At 43.4% G+C, this 23511-nt stretch overlaps 1 protein-coding gene across 1 annotated transcript in view; it reads left to right on the forward strand.

Moving 5' to 3' along the window:
• Nucleotides 1–583: 583 nt before the first annotated feature.
• The window catches only part of CDCP2 (CUB domain containing protein 2), a 109901-nt gene continuing 86973 nt past the window's right edge, over nt 584–23511 (forward strand). The window contains exon 1 of the mRNA XM_069233360.1: nt 584–729. Coding sequence (XP_069089461.1) covers nt 654–729 — 76 coding nt within the window. The 5' untranslated portion in view covers nt 584–653. The remainder of the gene's footprint in view (nt 730–23511) is intronic.

The following is a 23511-nucleotide window of genomic DNA, read 5'->3' on the forward strand; positions in this document are numbered from 1 at the left end:
ACATATATACACAGAAATATTGTAGTTATGTCATCACAAAAATCTTGGCCCGGGTGAAAATCTATAAGTCCTTACAGGTCTCAGCCACAGCTTTTAATCACCTGAATATGGCTTGAGGATAACCTTATTGTGAATGCCCCCAAAACCCAGACTTGTGTCAACCTTCAACTCAGTGCCATCCGAGAGGACATTACTGTATTTCCGCTTTTGTGTTCTTGTTTTATTGAGGCCCTGTTTTATGTACTTTGGTCCCCATAGTATGCAATGAAATGAAGTGAGAATTTAATATATCGCTTAGTTTCAAAATGTCCATTTTGATGAATTGGGTTGTTTGCAGACTGCATTATGTCTCTGGTCCCCTCGGGCAGAATGTCATCTTGAAGGGATCGCCCATGTATGAAACCGTAATATGTGCTGGGAGCATATCGATAAAGCGTCCGGCGTGGTGTAAATCAGGGGACATCTGATACAGATCATTAGGACGGACTGAAGGAAGCAGAGAAGGGCTCGGGTTACCGATTCAAACACAGGATGAATTATTCATTGCACTACAGCCGGCGCAGCCTTTCCGTCTGCTCTTCCCCGAGGTGCTGGTTGCAAGGCTTCCCGCTCTTCCCTCCGGAGGACTTGCCCCGGAGCAGCTGTGCACGAGAATGCGAAACATTCCCTTCCAGTGCATTGTGGCGGTCACCTGTGCCTGTGTTCTCTACCTGGTCCATGCAAAGAAAGGTGAGGAGAACCCTTCGTAGAATTATAGGTGGTGATGGGAATGTTGGGCTGCTGGCCAACATGTTGCTTGCCAAGAGTTGATTTTCCTGTAACCTTGATGGTTGGTTGGGGGGCACAGTTAGCGGGCAGCCTTGAAAGACTTTCAAAAGTGCAATTTAGATATGATTGTGCAGTGACTGTGGGACTGTTTTTAACAATCTGAAATTGTATTGGACTATTCAAACATCAACAATATTATTTGGATTAAAGACCAATTATATTTCGACACCGCTGTGATACAAGGATACCAGAGGTGAGTTGAAATGCATTTGAATGAAGGCTGTGATGTTGCACATATGTTTTTGCACATATGTACACTTGTAAGTGCATGAGTGTGCATTTTTGCGAGCGTTTGGAGCATAGAACAATCAATGAGTGATTCAAATTTATCAGAGTGAAAAATCTGTAAACATCCCATTTCAAGTAGTGAGATCTGGTTGCCCTTAGCAATGTCACATTACCAGGGACCTACGAGTAAGCATAGAAAGTTTTCTAAATCAGTAATTTTCATATGTGTCTACATTTTTCATGATATACATTTCATTAGGATCAAACTTGTTTTGTTTAAATTTAACTGTATATTGAAATTCCATTAACATTGAAATGTGTATTGTAGGTAAACATTGTAATCAATATGTAATTGAAAGTAGTTTAGTACTATATATGACTTTATTCTTGAAAACCCTATATCCAAAGGACATAAAATATGAGCTTTAAGGGGCTTCTAAATTGCGTATTTTTTCCATGTCCATTGTCATATCCAGTCTGTGATACAAGATGGGTTGATGCAGTGGTGTCTGTTAAAGTAGGTGCTGATTATGTGCTACTCACTTAGTTGGACAGGTTATGTCATGTTTTGTTATTATCAGCCCAACGTGCTGCAACTCAAACAACTGGCTGCACGGTGCTGCATAATTATTTGAGCCCAGATTCACAGTTCACACAGCGCAGGGCAGCAAGCAAAGTTGATACAAAGGTCAGCACAGGCCCGCTGCTTGTGCAAGAGCGGGTGGATGGTAACCCAAGCGAAGCGCTAGCTCCACCTGGAGAACAACCAACCACCACCACTGTGCTGCTGATAGACACTACTATGTGGGCTGACTGTGGAAGCCATGCAGTGTGGCACTTCTAAATCCTAGATGGCATAAACTTCATTTAGGGGTCACCAGGGAACAAAGCTGCAGCCCTTGGCTTGTCCATTGTGACTCTTGGCACCTCATTTGCGACCCCTGGCCTCAGAGGTGGCAGAACCACACACAGGAATACAGGGGCAGCTAGCCCTTATGGACATCGGTTGGGGCTGTAATATCCTTGTTTTTGTCAATTATTTTATTACATTAATAGTTAATAATAATATTCACTTGTAGTGTGAATCACCCTGCCAGCTGATGTAACAATTTTTTTATTTGGGAATTTATAGAGCGCATTTCGATCAAAGCGCTTTAGTCGGTAATAATAAACTGCTGCTACTCCAGAGGTGTAAAGTGAGAATAACCAAGTTTTTACTTGCTTACGAAAAGGCAGCAAAAGAGGAATATCTGATTTTAAATGGGAGAGAATGCCATAATCTCGAAGCGGCTGTTGAAAATGCTCTATCCCCTCATTTAGCTTTTTTTGTCCCTGAAGGACGTGCCTGCATCAGATCAGATGATCTTAAAAGGCAGCCAGGAGTATACCACTTAATTGCCGCTTGTAAGTATCGGGAGCCTTGAGAGTGAAGGGCCTTGTGAGCCATACAGAGCGTCTTGAAAGTGATGCGGTTCCTAATCGGCAGCCAGCGTAACTCCTTCATGCCCCCCTTGGAAAACGTAAACTTGGATAACCCAAGTACTAACTGAACGCCCTGATTCTGAATGAGTTGTAGCTTGTTAAGAGATAATTGATTAATATTAAGGTAGAGCGCATTATAGTAGTCCAGCCTAGGCACTACCGTTACTCAGAGTCCCTGATGGATAAAGGGGAGAACTTGTTGAGCCAAACACAAGTGTTGGTGACTCTGTTCACCTGGGTATCAAAAGTTAAAGCTGAATCGCAGGCAATCTCGAGGTTTTTAACTACTGAAGAGGGAGCCGGTAAAGTCCCACATGTCTCAAGCCACCAGTTTGAATTCCAGATGGAGGAGTTTGCACCGAAGATAATAACCTCGGTTTTGTCCCCATTCTTCTTTAGCCAGTTTTGGCCCATCCATTTTTTGACTTCTCTCATGCATGATTGGAATCTGTTAGCTGTAATGGGAATCTTATCTTGAAAAGGGACTATTATTTGGGTGTCGTCCGCATAGGAGAAGACCTGGAAGTCAAAGGAGCGAACCAGTTCTGCCGAAGGCACAACATACGGGTTGAAAAGGGTCAGACTTAAGGAGAGCCCTTGTGGGACTCCGCAAGGGAGCTGAAAAGGAGCGGCACTGAAATCCTCACTTTTGACCAATAGAGATCTGTCTTGGAAGAATGTCACCAAAATATTCAAAGCTGGTCCCGTCAGGACAATCTGATGTAGGCGATGAGTTAGTATGAGGGGTGAAATGGTATCAAACACAGCCGACAAGTCCAGTAGGATTAGGATGGCACCCCCACCCTGATCCACCTGTTTTTTTATGGCGTCTGTGGTCGCAATCAGGGTAATTTCCGTATTATGATGTTTCTGGAATCCGTGTTGGGATATGTCCAGGCAGTCATGTGTCATCAAGTAGGAGGTGAGTTCTTGGTTTAGATGTTTTTCTAAAATTTCTGCCAACGTGGGCAGGAGAGCAATTGGGCGTAAGTTTTCCTGGGTCTCCTCTGTTTTTTTTAATGGGTATTATGACAATTTCTTTCCATTCTGAGGGAAACACGCCCAGTTCTAAAACCTCTGTGTACATCCCCTCTAGGGGGGCCGCAACCAAATCACTGACCAGTTGTAGCACTCGGGGGGGAGGAGGGGGGAGAGGCACAGGTCATTTGGGGACCCTGAATGAATCCTAGATAGCAGGGACTTGATTTTGACAGTCGGTAGAGGTGCATAATTTGTCAATGCTGGGCCTCTGCCAACACACCATTGGAACTAATATTCTGTTCTCTCAAATAGATGAGGGGCTGAGAACTCAAAATTAATCTCTACAATCTTATCTTTAAAGAAATTATCTACACTGTCACAGAAAGTCAGTGAGTTATCTAATTTTTTAGATGAGGAGGGGACGGTGAAGGCCTTTACAGTCTTCAACAATTCTTTCAGAGCTTTTCCTGCATATTTAATTTTCTGTGAGTAGTAGCATGTCTTGAACTGTTGAATTGCGTTTTTGTATAATCCTCTCAATTCTCTAAGCTTTATGCTTTCTTGTAGGCCGGGTCGAGTTTTCATTTCCTTTCCTGCCTTCTACAATCTCTCTGGAGAGCATTAAGCTCTCCGGTATATTATGGGGCAGACATATTTTTCCCGGCTTTGCATTTAACTTCCTTCAAAGGGCCCACTAACTCTATAGGTGGGATTATGTGAGAAAGCGTGTGTGTATGTGTGATTGTGTATGTGTAAGTATGCCTGTGAGTGAACGTACAGGTCAAACCGCAGGTGATGTCACTCCCACTGCCCCTGGACTATTGGTGAATTGACGTTCATGTCAAACGGTGGACCACTTTCTTCTTATATAGGGTCCAAAGTGCCATCCAAAATACTCTGTTCCTGCCTGACCTGAATGTACGCGGGGGACATTTTTCATCCTGGTTGACAAATGTTTGTTTCAGAGGCAAAAGGTGTGGCCTTGCCTATGTGCTAGGCTGTTTTTATCCTGATCATTACTGCTTCTTCAGCCGAGCATGTGCAGCCTAAGTTCCTGACCATTGTGATTCAGTTTCTCATTAAAATAATACAAAGAAATGCCTTTGGAAATCAGATTTCTTGAACAGATGTGCCGTGTCACAGTTCTTCCTTGCTCTTTTTCTCAATATTCACAGTCATCGGAGTGAGACTTTCACTACTTTATCCATCTGTGCATAACTGAAAAGCATTTTCAGTAAACTCTGATCAATAACTATTTGACTTTGACCTCCCCAAACAAAGGTGTAGTCAATGATGCCAAATGCAGAGGAGGGATCTGTGCACAAGTTCAACAATCGTGTGTTCACTTCTATGCATCGTATGGTATAAGGAACAGTTTTCTTTTGAACAGCATGTTGTCCTGCAGTTGTTTGAGGAAAATGTTTGCAGCACCCTGGAATATTTGCTCATCATCTTAATACAATTGGTAGAGCATGTCACAATTTGATTAACACACAGATAAAAAATATTTGTTAAATGGGAGTTATGGGTTTTTCCTCAGAAAAGAGATGATTGTCATGAAAAGCAATGAAATCATACAATAAACAAAAACCTTCTTGTCAGAGATGGTGAGCAATGCCATTTAAAAAAAAAAGTGCTTTCCCTGCTTTTTCATAAATACCGCTCGGGGGCCCAGGGCCCTGGTGGTAGCCAATGTGTTTTCTACTTCAGGGGAGGGGTCTTGTAGCCCCCTCCCCAAGCCTTGTAAAGATCTCGTTCTATCCCTGGGCTGATTCATAATTTATGGGGACGTTACATGCTTCCCTTCTCCTGAGCCTCTGTAAGGCCCCAGGGACCCCATTCCCTAGGGCTGATTAACTTTTAAGGAGAGGAGAGCATATGGCTCCCCTTCACAAGCCTGTGTCAGGCCCTAGGGACCCCATCCCCTGGGGCCGAAGTGTTTATTTTGGAGAATGGGACATAGGGCCTCCGTCCCCGAGCTATAGACCAAGCCCTGGGGACCCCACCCCCGGGGCCTGATCAAAGCAGTGACCTGAGGACTCCATCCCCCTGGACACTGCTGTTCTCTGCCTAGGAGAGTGTGGACAGGGAATACAAATGTAATTCCCTTTCATACTTTTCTGGGCAGGGAACACAACGTTGCTCCCTTGTGGCAGGAGCAGAGAAATAAGCTGCTGCTTCCAGGGTAGGAGAAAAGCAATGTAGCAGGCTCCCACCAGCACCCAGGATGAGTGCTGGTTGGGGAGCCGGCAGGGACTGCGAGGGCAGTGGGGCTCCCCGGCACCTTCAACATTTGGCCATGTTGTGGGTGCTCCGGATGGGCACTCACTTTAAATGCTGGCTGGCGAACCGGCAGTAGCCGTGGGGGCCTTGGGACTCCGCCTATGGCCCCAAAGTTATTACAAAGTGTAGGAGTCCAGAGTGGGCCGGGGACACCCTTAAGAAAGTTATAAAAAAGAAGGAATAATATATAAGTGGCAAGAGCTGCTAATTTATTATGTACTGTTCCAAGTAAGGAGCGCCCCATAATGCCCTGCAGGGGCTTTCTATTTATATATTTTTTGAATCCTAATAGTGCCCGTAGAAGGTTCCCTGCCGAGCATTGTTTTAATGATATAGAGGGCTGCAGAAAGTACAACAGCCCCCCAGAAACATTAAAAAACATAGTATAAGTCTCCTGGATATTTTATTCCATGAGAGCTTCATGCAGGAGCTGTATGGTCTTAAGATGAAGTGCAAGGACTTCTTCTGGTTCGTTCTATGGCAGCACTTTGTGGCCTGAAAACTGTTAAAAGAGACTCAAAGATATGTTTAATATTTTGTTAACCCTTTAGCTGCTAGGCCCCTCCCTCACCAGTGTTGAACTCTTTTTTGGCTATTTGGGGTAGTGCACGCTTAGGGCTCCATAACATTTTGTCCAGATAAGCTATCCACACCAAATATGCATCCTTTTGTTCAAACATCCTGGGGTTTCTAAAGATCCCCAGGGTTTGTGGCTTCCCCAAGAGGGGACCGAGAAGATAGGCAAAATATGGCAAAAGTTTTAGTTTTTTCTAAGAAATATGGAAAAATGTCAATTTTTTCTTCTTAAAATTGGCATCCATGAACGGTTTGCTCTAGTAAATTACCATCTTCCCAACTTTCAGGAACATGTGGAGCTGAATCAAAAAATCTAATTTTGTACCACAGTTTTGGCATCTTTCTATGAAGTAGCTTATTTTCCTTGTTTTTATGCTTTCAACCACCTATTTTCAGAAAAGCTATAGATCTCTGAAAAGCAGACAAACTTCTGAATTCAACAAGGGGTTATATATGTAGATCTTTTAAAGTTTTCCTAAGAAACATAACTGTTAAAATAAAGAGATATTGAAAATCAGTAGGAAAAAACAGGCATTGTGATAACATTTTCATCTATAACTTTTTGTTACAGTGGCTGATTGACAAAAGCAAAATATCATTGCAACCACTCGACCCTTATGGTTGTGGAGGTATATGGGGTTTGTAGGTTCTCCAAGAACCCAAACTACCCAGAGCAAGCGACTGAGCTGCACCACACAAAGACTTTTCATTGAGTACAGAATATCAAGGAAACATGTATTTCTGAAATGGGCACAAGGTAGAGTTTAGGAGCAGTGGTTATTTCTACATCTCTGAATTTGTAGGCACCTGTACTAGCGTATGATTTGGAGGTTTATTTTCAAAATGTCATCTTTCTTATACACTGGCTTACATGTGAAAGGCACAAACGCAGCAAAATCCATTTGGTAATAAGAAAAGTTTTAGTATTCTATCCTCCTACAAGTCTCTCCATAAAGATGATTCCTCACTTGTGAGGGGTAGCCCTAGTGCCCGCGACAGGAAATAGCTCAAAATGCAACATGGATGCAGCACATTGTTCCACCAAAAACTGACCCTCTTTTTCCAGTGTGGGTAGCTCTAGAATTTAGACCCTAGCTCAGCCAGCACCTAGGGAAACTTAGACAACCTGTACATTTTTTAAAATAAGACACCAAAGGGAATCCAGGATAGCATGACTTTCATGGATGCCATTAGTTTTTTGTTTACCCCCAATGCCCTGCAAATCTCCAACTTTACCTGAACTCATACACTTTCCTTACATTTCTGTGATGGAAACTTCTGGAATAGTAGGAATCCTCAAAAGTCCTACCACTCAGCATTACCCTACCTGTGCCAATAAAAACGCTTCCCCACATGTGTTGCTGGGACTAGTGCGGCAACAAGAAAAGATAAAACCGAGGACAATGGAAACCTTTGCATGGAGATTCTTAATAACCACAGTTGGATCCGTTCCTGTGCTGGCAGTAGGCCTAGCCACACAAGTGGGGCAGAGTTTTTATCTGTACAGATGGGGCAATGCTGGTTGGTAGGAATTTGTGTTGATTACCGCAGATTCCCAAAGTTTCCATCACAGAAATATAGGGAAAGTGCATGACTTCAGTCAAAGGTGTGGGTTTACCCCAAAGTTATGGGTTCGCTCATTTGTTGGCTCAAAGAATTCACTTTTAGTCCAAAGAAGAGACCGCTTAATGCGTTTCGCCATAGATGACGGTCTGTTCACAACAAAGTAACACCATTTCATGTATTGTTATAAACACATATATTGCATCATCATAGAGATAGAAGTTAGTCAACATTGCTGCTGTCCTGTCAAAAAGAGAAACATCAGCTGTGTAAATGTGGAAATCTCAAAATAAATAAATAAATTTTGCAAAACACAACTTAATGCTCCAAAGCCAAAATCCTACTATTTATCACAGAATGCTAACGTCATAATACATTTCCTCTTATTTCTCAAACATTAATTCATTATGCAAAGTGCAAAGTGCTATGGTGCTGAAGCTTTCCAAAAGTTACAAAAATGAATTAATCAATGCTATTATCAAAATAAATCAAGCAACTTGTCCGTGAGAAATAAAAGGATTTTTGAAATGCTGTTGTGTTACAAGAGCCTTTTTACGATTAATTCATTTCGCAATCCTTATTTCACTATTTGTTACAATATAAGAAAATCCCATGGGAAAGCAGCAATGTTGACTACCTTCTATGTCTATGATGCTGCAAATTGGTGATATTCATGAAGAAAGCCGGCTTTGTGTACTGCCGATGCTCCCCCTGCGGAGCAATGTATATATATATATATATATATATATATATATATATATATATATATATATATAAAATTCCAGCATTCCCAGGGAACTGGCAACTGCTTCAGACCCTTCAAAATGAACAAACAAGTACCACTATCACACCTTTCATGGTCCCTTTGAAAAATGAATTGGTTATTTTGCATATTCAAATGACATGTTTATTCATATCATTGACTAGCATACAATGATGTAAAAATAGTGATATGGCCACTTGGCCGAAACATATCTAAGTCATTTCTATGTGTTTCTTTAGTAAGTTTCGATGGGATATGGATATTCACAAGATGTTATTAAAATATGATTTTATTTTCCCATCTAAGGGACATGAAAAGAAATCTAGCTGCTTTGATCTTTAATGGGGTAGCAATATTATAGTTATATTATCACATGTATGTTATTTATATATCTAGGTATATTTCTTCTGCATAATGGGTCAATATTTAGCGGTTCATTTGTTTAAGAAGAGATGTATTTCTATATATTTAAAAGTCTTTGCTTCCTCACGTTGTTAATGGTTTGTAGTCTTTTACCATTTTTAATGTGGTTTACTTGTTTTTAAGGGTGGTGATGCACTTAATGTTTACATTGGCTGTGAGAAAGATCTCTTTGAGATCGAAACGCGTCGCCATTAAACTTTCTTTTTTGCATTTCACAAGCCTTGGAGTGCGATTTTTTAAGTACCTGTGATGGTGGTACTTGTTTGTTCATATATATATATATATATACATATATATATATATATATACATATATATATATATATATATATATATATATATATATATGTATATATATATATATATATATATCCAAAAACAGTTCCTGCCTTTCTTCTTGGCCACACCAGCCGGGATCGGTGTACGGCTACGGGTGCAGGACCCGTAATTAAATATATATATATATAATCTAGTGGCAGCCACCAGGTAGTTATAGTTAGGTTCTAGTTTCTATAGAAAAAGCCTATATCTTTGGCGCTGCTTTACGAATCTTCATGAAAAGTTCCCCAAAAAATCAACAGTCATGTGAGCTGCTGTCTGGAAAGTTTTGGGGTCATTCATCAAGCGGGGTTGAGATACAGGGAGTGAAATTTACAGCATTTCCAATATTAATTCCCATAGGAAAAATTGAACAGTGGTAGTGCCAAAACCACTGGAGGGAATTACACCAAATCTGGCAGAAAGGTAGATCTTGGTCCAGAAAGAGCCCTTTTTGTTATTTGATGTAAATTCGTCCAGTAGTTTATGAGAAATTAAAGAAAATACAAATTGGTAAATATAGGGGCACAAAGGATTCCCAACCTCTCACGATCTTGTGCTGAGATCTGATTGGCTGTCCAAACTTCAACAAGGAATTGTTGGCAGCCATGTTGGGACTTGGCTTCAGCACAGACACCCTCACCCTTTAGCTCTGGTGTTGGGGTCCCAGAGGGACACCCCAGGGTTAAAAAGCAATTTTTTTAAATTTATGGTGCGATTCACAGCAGATCCACAAAACCAAAAATACAAAACGCAGGCTCCCTTTCTTTTTTTGTTTTGTCTTTTTTAAGCCCCCAGGTGAGCTAAGTCCCAGGGTCATTGTTTATTTGTAATGGGGAGAGTGCCTGCTCCACCCCCTCAGCCCCGGGCACCACCACGTCCCTGGGGGCAATAATAAAAGTAACGATAGGGGGTGCATTTAGGACCCCTGTAGCCTTGGGGACCACCACCTCCCTGGGGAATTGTTCGTAGGAAGGGGCCCCTGTCCCCCCACGAGGAGCCACTGATGGCCCTGGGGACTGCCACCCGCCAGGGCCAGCTCCTGCTTTGTCCTGGGGTGCCCACCCACAGCTGATTGCTCCCACCAAACAAAAGCAAACATAACTCAGTTTTGTCCCGCTGTCAGAAAGCAGAGTTTTCATCAGTGTTCCCTGCTCCAGTAAGCAGGGAGCAGCTATTAGAAGCTGCTCATTGCTTGCTGGAGCAATACCGGCTCTCATGCAGGAGGCTGGAACCACCAGGTACCATGGGGGAGGCCTTGAGGCTCCCCGGTGGTTCCAAACATTCTGTATAGGACACCAAATGGAAAAATAAAAAAAATAATGGCATACTGGTTAAGGTCTCAGACCCTCACACTGAAAGTTGAGGGTCCTAATCCAGGCGTGTCCGTGATCATTTCCCTCCTTTAATTTTCTTAAACTTCAAGAGGCATATTTAAGAGCCCCTAGAGCCACCTTCGCGCCACCATAGAGTCATTTGTTTTACGCTAAGGCAGCGCTAAAGTGCCATTTTCCCTGCGCCATATTTACATAGCAATGCATACATTGTGCCACTTTGTAAACCTTTGCACCACATTATGCCTGCGCCAGGTATAATGTATCCAAGGGGAGCGTACCCCCATTAGGGGGGGGGCTGAAGAAATGGCGCAAGGAAATCAAAAAAATTCCCTTGTGGCATTTTTTTTGGGCACATTTAACACTTGTTCAGAGCAGACATTAAAGAGGGCATACCGTTATTTATAATGGGCCCCAATGTACTCTACAGGAGTAGCACCAAAAGTTTGCTGTTACTCCTGCAGAGTACATTAATAGCGTAGATAAAAAATGACATTATTGTCCCTTAACCCTGTGCCATAGTGCGCCATATTTTAAATATGCACACACATGGTGGCAGTAGGGTGGCGCTAAGGGGTGCAAGGAAAGTGGCGCCGCACTGGCTGCAGCGACTCTTTCCTTAACTCTTCCCCCAACGTTTAAGGTTCATACTGAAAGGTCATCTCATGCTGTATAGTTGACAAAAACATTTTTCTTCACAGACCTGAAGCACACACTAAGACACTGATGCATGCACTCTCACACCCAAAAGACTCTCACCCCCAGATCACCCTCTTACACCTATTCTCATACCCAGAGAGATAGGCTGTGGCCAACTCCCGCCACCCACAGTCAAAGTGCCATGTGCAGAGTAGGGTTGGGTGGTTAGCGGGGTTGACCACAGGAACTGGCTGCAGTCAAAGCTCCCACCAAGTAAAAGCAAACAGCTTTGTCCCGGGGATGCAGGAGCCAGCCCTTGGCGGTGGTTGTCCCTAGGGACATTATTGGCACCACGATAGAGGCTGCACGGCCCCCCTCGAGCATTTGTATTTATCCCCGGGAGGTGGTGGTCCCCAGGGTTGAGGATCTGTGATGTATTCCCCCATCATTATCTTTTTTGAGCCTCAGGGAAATGGCAGTCTCCAGGGCTGTGAGGTGGGCCTGCATGCCCTCTGCAGATAATTGAATGCTAGCCCTGAGGAGGTGGTGGTCTCTTGGGCTCAGGAATAATCAAGCAATTTTTTCTTGGGGAGGTGGTGGTCCCCAGGGCATAATTAAGCCCTAGGAGGCACAAATGCGTTATGAGAATTGTAGTCTGACAACCTATCCAAAGGTCCTTTTTACATTGTGACTTCATTGATTGTATAGGCAGCACCCAACATGACTTCTGGAAATTCAGTTCAATGACCCGAAGTGTCAGTTTTTTGTATATTTTCCTTATTTTTTAAACAGACACCACATTCACAGCGATAGTGTACTCACACTCCCAGGTTCTGTTAGCTTTTCACAAGATGTAACTCCATGCTCCTGGTCCCTTGTTCCACCGAATAAATATTCCGCCCTGGCCAATACGCCGAGCACCAGTTTGAGACTAGAGGGCGAGCCTCATCGTGGATTTGGTAAGCATAAGTCCCTAAAATTCTTGTTTACAGTACCGATGCAGCCCGACTGGAATATATAAAAACGTTAATTGAAAGCAGGTACTGATACAGATCCAAGGTACTTGCAAAAGACAGAAGTCGAAAAGTTCTGCACTATGATGGGGTTATTTAAGTCTGTCTTCTGTTTTTATTGTCACACGTGAAAATGACAAGTGGGTCTTGTTGAAACCCATTGGATGCCGGTGTGCCATCCCAACAAAGTAGATTTGCACACCGCAACATTTGAAGTGAAATTATTGATGGGAAAACTGTGCATGGCAAGGGCATGAGTTATAGTTTCTTGAGATAATTATAACTGCTGATTTTCCAAGGTTTTATGGGTATAAAATCTGAACCTAACTATAACTTTAGTGAAAATACATATAGTGGCGGTCACCACTAGGTAGTTATAGGTAAGACCTAGTTTCTATTGAAAAAGTGGTTCTTTATTTGCTTATATTTTTGACACTGGTTGACAAATCTTAACAAAATTTTACCAAACAATTTGATGCACACGTCAGCTGCTGCCTGGAAAGTTTTGGGGATGATCCATCAAGTGGTGGCCGAGAAATTAATTAATTTCCATAGGGATTTTTAACACGACTACCCCAAACCACTGGACGGAATGACACCACATTTGGCAGAAAGGTAGCTCTTGGTCCAGAAAGCACCCTTTTTGTTATTTGGTGTAAATCTGTTCAGTAGTGTTTGAAAAATTAAAGAAAAGCCAAATTTGATAGGGACGAGAAGGCTTGCGAACCCTTCCAATCATATGCTGAGATCTGATTAGCTGACAACACATAAAGCAGGAAGTGTTGGCAGGCATGTTGAGACTCGGCTTCAGCCAAGTCCCAGACAAAAAGGTAAAATAAAAGAAACAGGGCCAGGGTAGGGACACCTTAGCTCTGTGCTGCCACCCGAACCCTCCCAAAAGTAAAAAAGCATTTATTTTAATTATCAGCGGGAGACACAGCAGATCTGCAAATAATTTTTTTAAGAAACAAGCGTTGTTTCTGTGAAGCCCCTGGACTGCGGTGGCCTTCAGGCTCCTTCCCGGTCCCCAACCATGGTGACTAGGTGCCCTGGGGGGCACCCAGATGACATGGCTGGGGCCCAGAGGGTGGGGTCCCCAGGGGTGAGATCCACCTGGGGAGGGGGGGCTGCGTGGCTTCCCTCCCCCCAAAAAAATTAAATGTTTAGGTCAGGCCCTGGGGGTTGGGGTCCCCGGGGCCAAGAATGGCCCCCTCCCAAAAAAATAATATATTAATGCCAGGCCCCATGGAATGGGGCCCCTGGAGTGAAGATCAGCCCTCTGCCCCCCCACAAAAATTAAATGTTTGGACCGGGCCCCAGGGGGTTGGGTCCCCGGGGCCAAGAATGGCCTTGGGAGAGGGGCTTTTATAAGGCCAGACCCAAGGGATGGTGGAGGCACGAGTTATAGTTACCTTAGTGCACAAGCTATGTAACCCTGTTTTTTTCAGTGATTATATATAAATATATATTACCTAGTGGAGGTCAACACTGGGTAGTTATTGTTAGGACCATGTTTCCATAGAAAAAGTGTTTTTTGACTTCCTACATCTTTGGCACCATTTGACGAATCTTCACAAACTTTTCCAATAAAATGTGCCCCGGTAATTCTTGTTGCATACAGAAAGTTTCAGGGTCATCCATCAAGCAGGGGCCGAGAAAAAGCAGGGTAAAAAAAGTTGTGTTTCCCATGTTAATTCCCAAAGGACCTTTGAACAAAGCTACAGCCTGAACCACTGTACGGAATAACACCAAATTTGGCAGAAAGCTAGGTTTCGTTACACAGATTACACTTTTGCATATTTGGTGTAAATCCATTCAGCACTTTATGAGAAATAAAAGAAAATCCAAATTTGTATATCTGAGGTTGCAAATAATTTGCAAATACTTGCAAATTTTCACAAATAAATGAATAGAAGAGCTGTAATTGGCTGACTACAACCTGAACAGAAAGTTGAGGCCACCTTTTTATGTTACAGAAGAGGGTTCCGGGCCAGCAAAAAAATGAAAAGTAGCATAAGGGGTAAGGATGGAGGTACCCTGACCTCAAGAGTGTGATATAGGGGTGTTTGAAGGTCAAATTATGGGTTTAAAATGTTTTTTCTTTACCATGTGCGATATTCACAGGCAATCGAGATTAATCATGAATAAGCAAAATATTTTTTTTTAATTTACAGACTCATTCACACACAAATTCATTCACTCATACATACACTCAGAGGTTCATGTGCCCACTCACACACCCACTCAGACTCTCATGCACCCACCCATAGACTCCCACACCCACTTTCAGACCCACTCAGACAGCCACTCACAGACCCACTCAGACTTTGAAGCACCCACTCACAGACCCACTCAGTCACTAACTTACCTACTCACATACCCACTCAGACCATCATGCACTCACTCAAGACCCACTCAGCCACTCATGCACCCACTCACAAACCCACTCAGACACGAAAAGAGACAGACTGTTTGGCTGTGCATGGTGCAGGGTTGGGAGATTATGTGGGTTGGTTGCAGGCCTTGACCATAGGCCAGGCCTTACAGCCAAACCCTTCTGTGCACAGCCTTTGGTTGTGTGTGGTGCTGGTGTGGGTTGTTATCAGGGGTTGGCCTTCAGCCGTGCGTAGTGTGATGTTGGGTTGTTATAGGGGTTGGCTGCAGGACCTAGCCATAGGCCAGGCCCTGCGGCCACCCGCCACCATGCAAGCCGAAGGCCGTGCGTGGTGGTGGTTGGACTAACGTATAGTAATGAAGAGATAACTATACATAAAAAAACATAGAAATTCACTGAAAAAAACCAAAGGTTATAGGGACGTTATAGTTAGGTTCTGAATTTGCTTGTACAAAACCACAGAAATTCAGCTGTTATATAAGAGTTCTTTCAAGTAATTATAACTCGCTCCCTAAGGTAACTATAATTTGCGGCCCCCCATGCACTCATTTATGGTCACTTGATTATGTAAACCAATAAAACAACATAAATTCCAGAGATAAAAAGAAAAAAGTCACAATAAATTGGGCTGCCACTCTATAGTTACTGTTAGAGTCCCCAGAGATCAGAATTACTTGGAGTTTTGCTCCCCTATAACTTTCCACTCATGTGACGAACCACCACAAAGCTTCCCAGACCTAAAACTTTTTTCACATTTTGTGATGATGTAAATTTATGCCGTAGTCATTAAGGGGGTGCAAAGATAAATGGGAGTCCCAAAACACATTTTTCCACCAATGCATTTTCTTAAGACTATTATATTCGATGTAGCACGAAAATGGCTGAACGGATTTTCATGAGATTGTGCAGAATTATACATTATGGTGGCTAGATTATTTTTTTGGGGTACTACAGGTAAGTAGGGTAAGTATTTTTTTTAAGTTATAAGGCATTTAAATGTAGTGATATCTGTGACCGCGTACTTTCGCAGTATTTTATAACATTTTGCAAAACTACTGCAGTACGTGGTGATGACAAGTCATTGTCGGATTGGATAATGACTGCCTTTACAATACTTCAAGGTAGCCAGGTTGTTTTAAGGTCATTTTGCCTGTGTTCTAGCTTAGGGCCTTAGCTATAGGTAAGTATTAGGTTTTATATTTTTTCTTGACCTTTACTACTTCAGTGAAATAGTAATAGGTAGGGAAAAATAATTAAAAGTTTCTATTTTTAATTTTTTTTTTTACTGAGTACCACAGTACTACCTAGGAACCACTGCAGTACTTAAATACTTTTTCAAAAAAATATTATAATGCACACTGTTTCACAGAGTGTATTCACATTTTTGTATCATATTTATTTCTGCGAAAAAAGTGTATGGAGTGCCACAGAATTTCTTAAGGAATACCGCGCAAATACTACACTAGTGAAAAAAACATAAAAAAGAAACATTTCCTAAAAATATGGTACTTACTATGTACTACTGCAGTACTAAGTAAACTTATTTAAAAATAAGCAAACAATATAAATAAATGTCCTTACTTTTAACACTTTAATAAAGTGGGAATAGATAGGGACCCACAATAAAATCTACTACTTACCCATATCTAATGCCCTAATACAGTACAAACTGTATTAAAAATAATACATGTGCCATTTAATTTTCTAAAAACAGCAGTTACCCAATTATATACTGTCTTGTCATCTCCATGTACCACAGTATACCGCAAAGTTACTGTAGTATACCGTGGCCCAAAAAATAACTAAGACCTAACTGTATTATTGTATCGTAGTACCCTTGCATCACAGATTGTGTTGAATGGGCAACTGTTAGACATGACAGCCTTAGGGTGGTCACCCCTAACTTTTTGCCTGCCTGCCTCCCTTCACTTTTGAGAAACAGTTTTTGCTGGTTTTGAGACTCTGCGCACTTTACCACTGCTAACCAGTGCTAAAGTGCATATGCTCTCTCCCTTTAAACATGGTAACATTGGATCACACCCAATTGGGCTATTTAATTTACTTATAAGTCCCTAGTAGAGTGCACTATATGTGCCCAGGGCCTATAGATTAAAAGCTACTAGTGGGCCTGCAGCACTGATTGTGCCACCCACTTCAGTAGCCCCTTAACCTTGTCTCAGGCCTGCCATTGCAAGCTCTGTGTGTGCAGTTTCACTGCCAAGTCAACTTGGCATTTAAAAGTACTTGCCAAGCCCAAAACTCCCCTTTTTCTACATATAAGTCACCCCTAAGGTGTGCCCTAGGTAACCCCTAGAGCAAGGTGCTGTGTAGGTAAAAGGCAGGACAAGTACCTGTGTGGTTTACATGTCCTGGTAGTGTAAAACTCCTAAATTTGTTTTTACACTACTGTGAGGCCTGCTCCCTTCATAGGCTAACATTGGGGCTGCCCTCATACATTGTTTGAGTGGTAGCTGCTGATCTGAAAGGAGTAGCAAGGTCATATTTGGTATGGCCAGAATGGTAATACAAAATCCCGCTGACTGGTGAAGTTGGATTTAATATTACTATTTTAGAAATGCCACTTTTAGAAAGTGAGCATTTCTCTGCACTTAAATCTTTCTGTGCCTTACAATCCACATCTGGCAGGGTTTAGTTGACAGCTCCTTGTGCATTCACTCAGACACACCCCAAACACTGGATACTCAGCCTCACTTGCATACATCTGCATTTTGAATGGGTCTTCCTGGGCCGGGAGGGTGTAGGGCCTGCTCTCACACAAAGGACTGCCACACCCCCTACTGGGACCCTGGCAGACAGGATTGAACTGAAAGGGGACCTGGTGCACTTCTAAGCCACTCTTTGAAGTCTCCCCCAATTCAAAAGCACATTTGGGTATAAAACAGGGCCTCTGCCCTACCACTTCCTGCAGAAGAAACCTGAACAGAACCTGCACCCTAACAAGAAGAATTGCCTGGCTGCCTAAAGGACTCACCTGAATGCTTTCTGAAGAGGACTGCTGCCTTGCTGTTGCCCTGCTGTCTTGCTTTGCAGCAGAAGTGCTCTCCAAGGGCTTGGATAGAGCTTGCCTCCTGTTCCCTGAAGTCCCAGGAACAAAAAAACTTCTCTCCTGCAGCTGGAATCCCCATGCGGGAAAATTCGACGCACCGCCTGCCAAGAATGACGCACAGCCTGCTCGCAGTGAAAAATTCACCGCACGCCAAGTCTGGAACAACGCAGCCCGACTTCGCAACAGAAGATCGACGCAGCGCCAGCGACGCGACCGGAACTTCGACGCACAGCCCTACTGGATTGACGCATGTTGACTCAGAATGACAACGCCCGACTTCCTGGGAGGAATCGACGCAGCGCCTGCCGTGCGGAAGAAAATGTTACGCATCGCCTACTGGAATCGATGCAGCTGCTGTGACTTCGCTCTGCAAGCCGAGGATTCCACGCATTGTTCCCGGGGCGTCTGAAAACCCCACAACCCGAAGAGGATCCAAGTCCGCACGCCGGAAATTGACGCAACGTCTTCCCAGCGTGGAAAATAACGACACACGTCCGTGTGCGAAGGGGCGAAAGCGACGCACACTCACCGTTTTCCACACACCACTTCCTCTGCGGTCCCTTGCGAGGATTTTTCACTGCAAACCAGGTACTTTGTACTGCAAGAGACACTTGTTGTTTCTAGGAGAACTTAAGACACTTTTTATTGCTTTTACAGTAATATTCCAACTCTAGGACACTTGATATCACTTTCAGTGATATCAGTACATTTGCTTATTTCATCTTTAATCGTTTTGACCTGCATTTATCCAGATAAATATTATATATTTTTCTAAACACTGTGTGGTGTATTTTTGTGGTGTTATTTTGTGGTATTGTATGATTTATTGCACAAATACTTTACACATTGCCTTCAAAGTTAAGCCTGACTGCTCAGTGCCAAGCTACCAGAGGGTGGGTACAGGCTAATTTGGATTGTGTGTGACATACCCTGACTAGAGTGAGGGTCCTTGCTTGGACAGGGGGTAACCTGACTGCCAACCAAAGACCCCATTTCTAACAGCAACACAATACTTAATTCAGATTTACAAAGCAACGCAAGCCCACCATGTGTGGACCTGCGTTGATTGGAGAATCTGGAGAAACAAAAAAGAGTACAAGCCACTGTTTTGGATTACTCTGCACACCAAAATCTTCAGTTAGCTAAATTTCACATACATCCATAAGCCACTCTACTGTACACGACTTCCATATACACCACTCCACTCTAGGGCATTCCAGTATACTCTAGTATATGCCACTCCACTCTATGCCACTCCTCTCTAAGCCACTCCACTGCACGCTTTTCCACTCTATGGGCCAGATGTAGCAAATTACGGCTTTGCGACTCGCAAATTGCGAGTCTGAGCGACTCACAATTTGCGACTCGCAAAGCCGGATGCAGGATGGTGTTGCTGACACCATCTGCGAGTCGCAAGGGGGTCGCAAAGGCCCACCTCATTATTATTAATGAGGTGCGTTGCAATTTGCGACCCCCTTGCGAGTCGCAGCACTCACAGGGATGGTGGCCTGCTGGAGACAGCAGACCACCATGTCTGTGACTGCTTTTAAATAAAGCAGTTTTTTTTGTTTGTAATGCAGCCTGTTTTCCTTAAAGGAAAACGAGATGCATTACAAACGAAAAAATGAAACGTGTCAGTTTCATTTTTTCAGAGCCATTCACAAAGGGGAAGGGGTCCCATGGGGACACCCATTCCTATTTGCGACTCGCATTCCCATTTTGCGAGTCGGTAACCAGGTTACCGACTCGCAAAATGGGAATGGGCATCGCGATGTGGCTTTTGCACCTCGCAAACAGCGATTTTCGCTGTTTGCGAGGTGCAAAAGCCTTGCTACATCCGGCCCTATGCCACTCCACTGTCGGAGACGCCACTTTATGCTCCTCCAGTGTACGGTATTACATTGCATGCAATTCCACTCTACGTTCTTACACTATATGCACCTCTACACTAAGCCACTCCAGTCTACGCCACTTGCCTGGACACTACTGCACTGTATGCTATTCCACTATATGCTATCCCACTCTATGCCACCCCACTGTACGAGACTCCCTTGTATGCCACTCCTGTCTATGCTATTTCAGTGTATGCAATTCCACTGTATGCCACTACACTCTACACTCTCACACCGTATGCACCTCCACGCTACTCCACTCCAGTCTATGCCTAGATATGACTACGGATTTGGAGATGATGAGCCACAAGTTTGTGATTTTAAATATATATGTCCTGAAGAAAGTGGTGTGAACCATTCAGATTCCCCCTGAAATGCTGAGTCAACAGTTTTTTAAAGCATTTTTGCATAGTATTGTACCAACACTCCACTCTACGCCACTCCACTCGACGTTATTACACTGTACACAGCTCCACTTTGCACCAGTCCACTCTATGCTATAACATTGTACACAACTCCACTCTGCACAATTTCAGTGTACGTCACTCCACTATAAACTACCATCTAAGTCATTACACTCTACGCCACTCCACTCTATCCTATTCCACTGTATGCCACTACAGTGTAAGCTACCCCACTGTATGCCACTACACTGTATGCTACTCTACTTTACACCACTACAGTGTATGACACTACATTCTATGCATTCCAGAGAATGCCACTCCACTGTGTGCCACTCAATTGTGTTATTATATGCTACCCACTCTACCGTATGCCACGAAAGTCTACACAACTCCACTGTACACAAACCACTGTATGCTACTCCACTATACACTATTTCACTCTACACCTGTATGATACTTCACTATACGCTATCCCACTCTATGCCACTCCATTGGATGCCACTCCACTGTATGCTACTCCACCATATGCAATCCAGTTTGGACCACTCCACTGCATGCCATTCCACTGAATGCCATTCTACTGTATGCTACTCCACTCTCTGCCACACAATTGTATTGCACTCCACTGTACACAGCTCCATTCTATGCTATTCCATTGGACTTCACTCCACTGTCCATCACTTCACTGTACGCTGTTATACTCTACCACAGTCCAGTGTACGCCACTCCAGTCTACACCTTTGCACTGTACGCCACTGCACTGTACGCTACTCCACTATATGCCATTCTACTCTGTCACTCCGCTCTTCACCACTCCACTCTATGCTGTTCCACTGTATGTCACTCCAGTATACGCTACTTTACTCTATGGATTCCCACTCTATGTTACTCCACTGTACAACACTTTACACTTTTTAATTGTATGCCACTCCACTGCATTCTATTACACTGTATGCAACTTCAATCGTCCCCATTCTACTGTATGGTATTCCACTCTACCCTACTCCACAGTATGCCAGTCCATTGTACACATTTCCTTGGACATCACTCTGTATGCTATTACACTCTACCCCACTCCACTATGCTCTACACCAGTCTACACCACACAACTGTACGACACTCCACAGTGTGCTTCTACAGTATATGCTATTACACTCTACCCCACTCCACTGTACAACACTCCACTCTACACCACTCTTCTGAACGCCACTCCAGTCTATGCTATTCCACTATATGCCACTCCATAGTACGCTACTCCACTGTATGCTAATCCACTCTACGCCACTCCACAGTATGCCACTCCACTGTACGCTAGTCCACTGTATGCCAATCCAATCTAGAACACTCCACTGTATGCTATTTCACTTTATGCCACTTCACTGTGCGCTACTCCACTCTATATCACTCCAGTGTATGCCACTCCACTCTACGCCACTCCAATCCGTGCTTTTCTATTGCACGCCACTTCACTGTCCAGCACTCCACTGTATGCTATTACACACTATCCCATTCCAGTACATGCAACTCCAGTCTGCACCACTGCACTGTCCCCATTCCACTGAACACCACTCCACTCTATGCTGTTCCAGTGTATGCCACTCCACTACACTTTCTCCACTCTACACCACTCCAGTGTATGCCATACTACTCTGTGTCACTCCATCCTACACTAGTCCACTGGACGCCACCCCACACTACTCTACTCCTTTTTATGCTATTCCACTCTACCCAACTCCACTGTATGCACTCCAGTCTATGTCACTCCACTGAACGCCACTCCACTGTATGCTATTCCACTTTATGCTTTTTCCACTGTTCGTTACTCCACTGTACTCTACTCTACACAATTCCACAGAATGCCACTCCACTCTATGGCACTCCACTGTCGGTTATTACATTGTATGCAACTTCAATCTTTTCCACTCTACTGTATGGTATTCCACTCTGTCCCACTCCAGTGTACCCCACTCCATTCTATGCTATTCCATTGGATGTCACTCCACTGTATGCTATTACACTCAACCCCACTCACTGTACACCACTGCACTGTACACCACTCCACAGCACACTACTACACTGTACACTATTACACTCCATTCCACTCCACTGTATGCCCCTCCAATCTACACTACTTACACTACTCCACTGTATACACTCCATTGTATGCTAGTCCATTATATGCTATTCCACACTATGCCACTCCACTCTACTCCATTCCCCTGTACACTCCTCCACTCTACGACACTTCAGTGTGCTCTCCTCCACTCTAGAAAACTCCACTCTACAAAACTTTTCTACACGTTATGCCACTGTAAAAGACTCTACTCCACTCTATCCCCATATTCTCCACTGTCCAAATTTGTATTTGACACTATGCTCAGAAACTATATGACACAGCATTCCATTATACTTTATGGGACGCCACAGCAGTTTATAGCGGTTTACTCATCTCAACGCTATGTCTATGTTCACTACTCCACAATCTACGCTAATCCACTATACCCTTCCCCACCTTACGCCACTACACTGTACACCCCTCCACTCTGCTCCATCTCACTCTACGGCTCTCCACTCTTCTACACTCCACTGTGTGGTAATGAACTGTACGGGATTTGATTTCTCCACTGTACGGTAATCTGCTGTATGTTACTACAGTGTACTCCATGCCACTATATGGTACTCCACTGTACAATACTCTCCTCCACTCTTCAGATCTCCACTCTATAAAGGTCTACTACACTTTATGGCACACCACAACACTCTTCTACACTCTATCCCCATACATGCCACTTCCCAACTCTATACTCCACTTTATGCCTGTACACTTCATTGTCCAAAACTCTATTTCACTATACAAAACGTTTCTGTACACAGCTGTATGAGATCCCACTCCAATTTACTTACACTATGGCATTACACTCCACTTCATGTCACTCCATTCTATGACACACCAATTAACTAAACTGTGAGCTGTAAAATGCACTGTTTCAAACCATTTCCCCAAAATATGTTTGTGGGAAGTCTGGATCACTATTCTCCTTTTCTCCATGCAACATGGAGCTGGCACACTATTTTTTTCCAAGCTGTTTCTGGTTCCTAGTAGAGCTATGGGCACCTCAAACCACAATCACTTTTAAACAAAGTCTGGTTAAAAGAATAGCACTAAGGGCTATAACAGGAACACCCTGGAAAAAAGCCATCACTTCACTTCTTTCTTGGCTGGTGGTGGGTATGACTTTTACTGGAATGGAGTTTTGTTGAAGTTCAATTGGGCTAATTGCCAACATGTCCTGAAATCCTCATTGCTAGAGCGTGGGATTGGT

The sequence above is a fragment of the Pleurodeles waltl genome, chromosome 4_2, assembly GCF_031143425.1.
Source record: "Pleurodeles waltl isolate 20211129_DDA chromosome 4_2, aPleWal1.hap1.20221129, whole genome shotgun sequence".
Taxonomy (NCBI): domain Eukaryota; kingdom Metazoa; phylum Chordata; class Amphibia; order Caudata; family Salamandridae; genus Pleurodeles; species Pleurodeles waltl.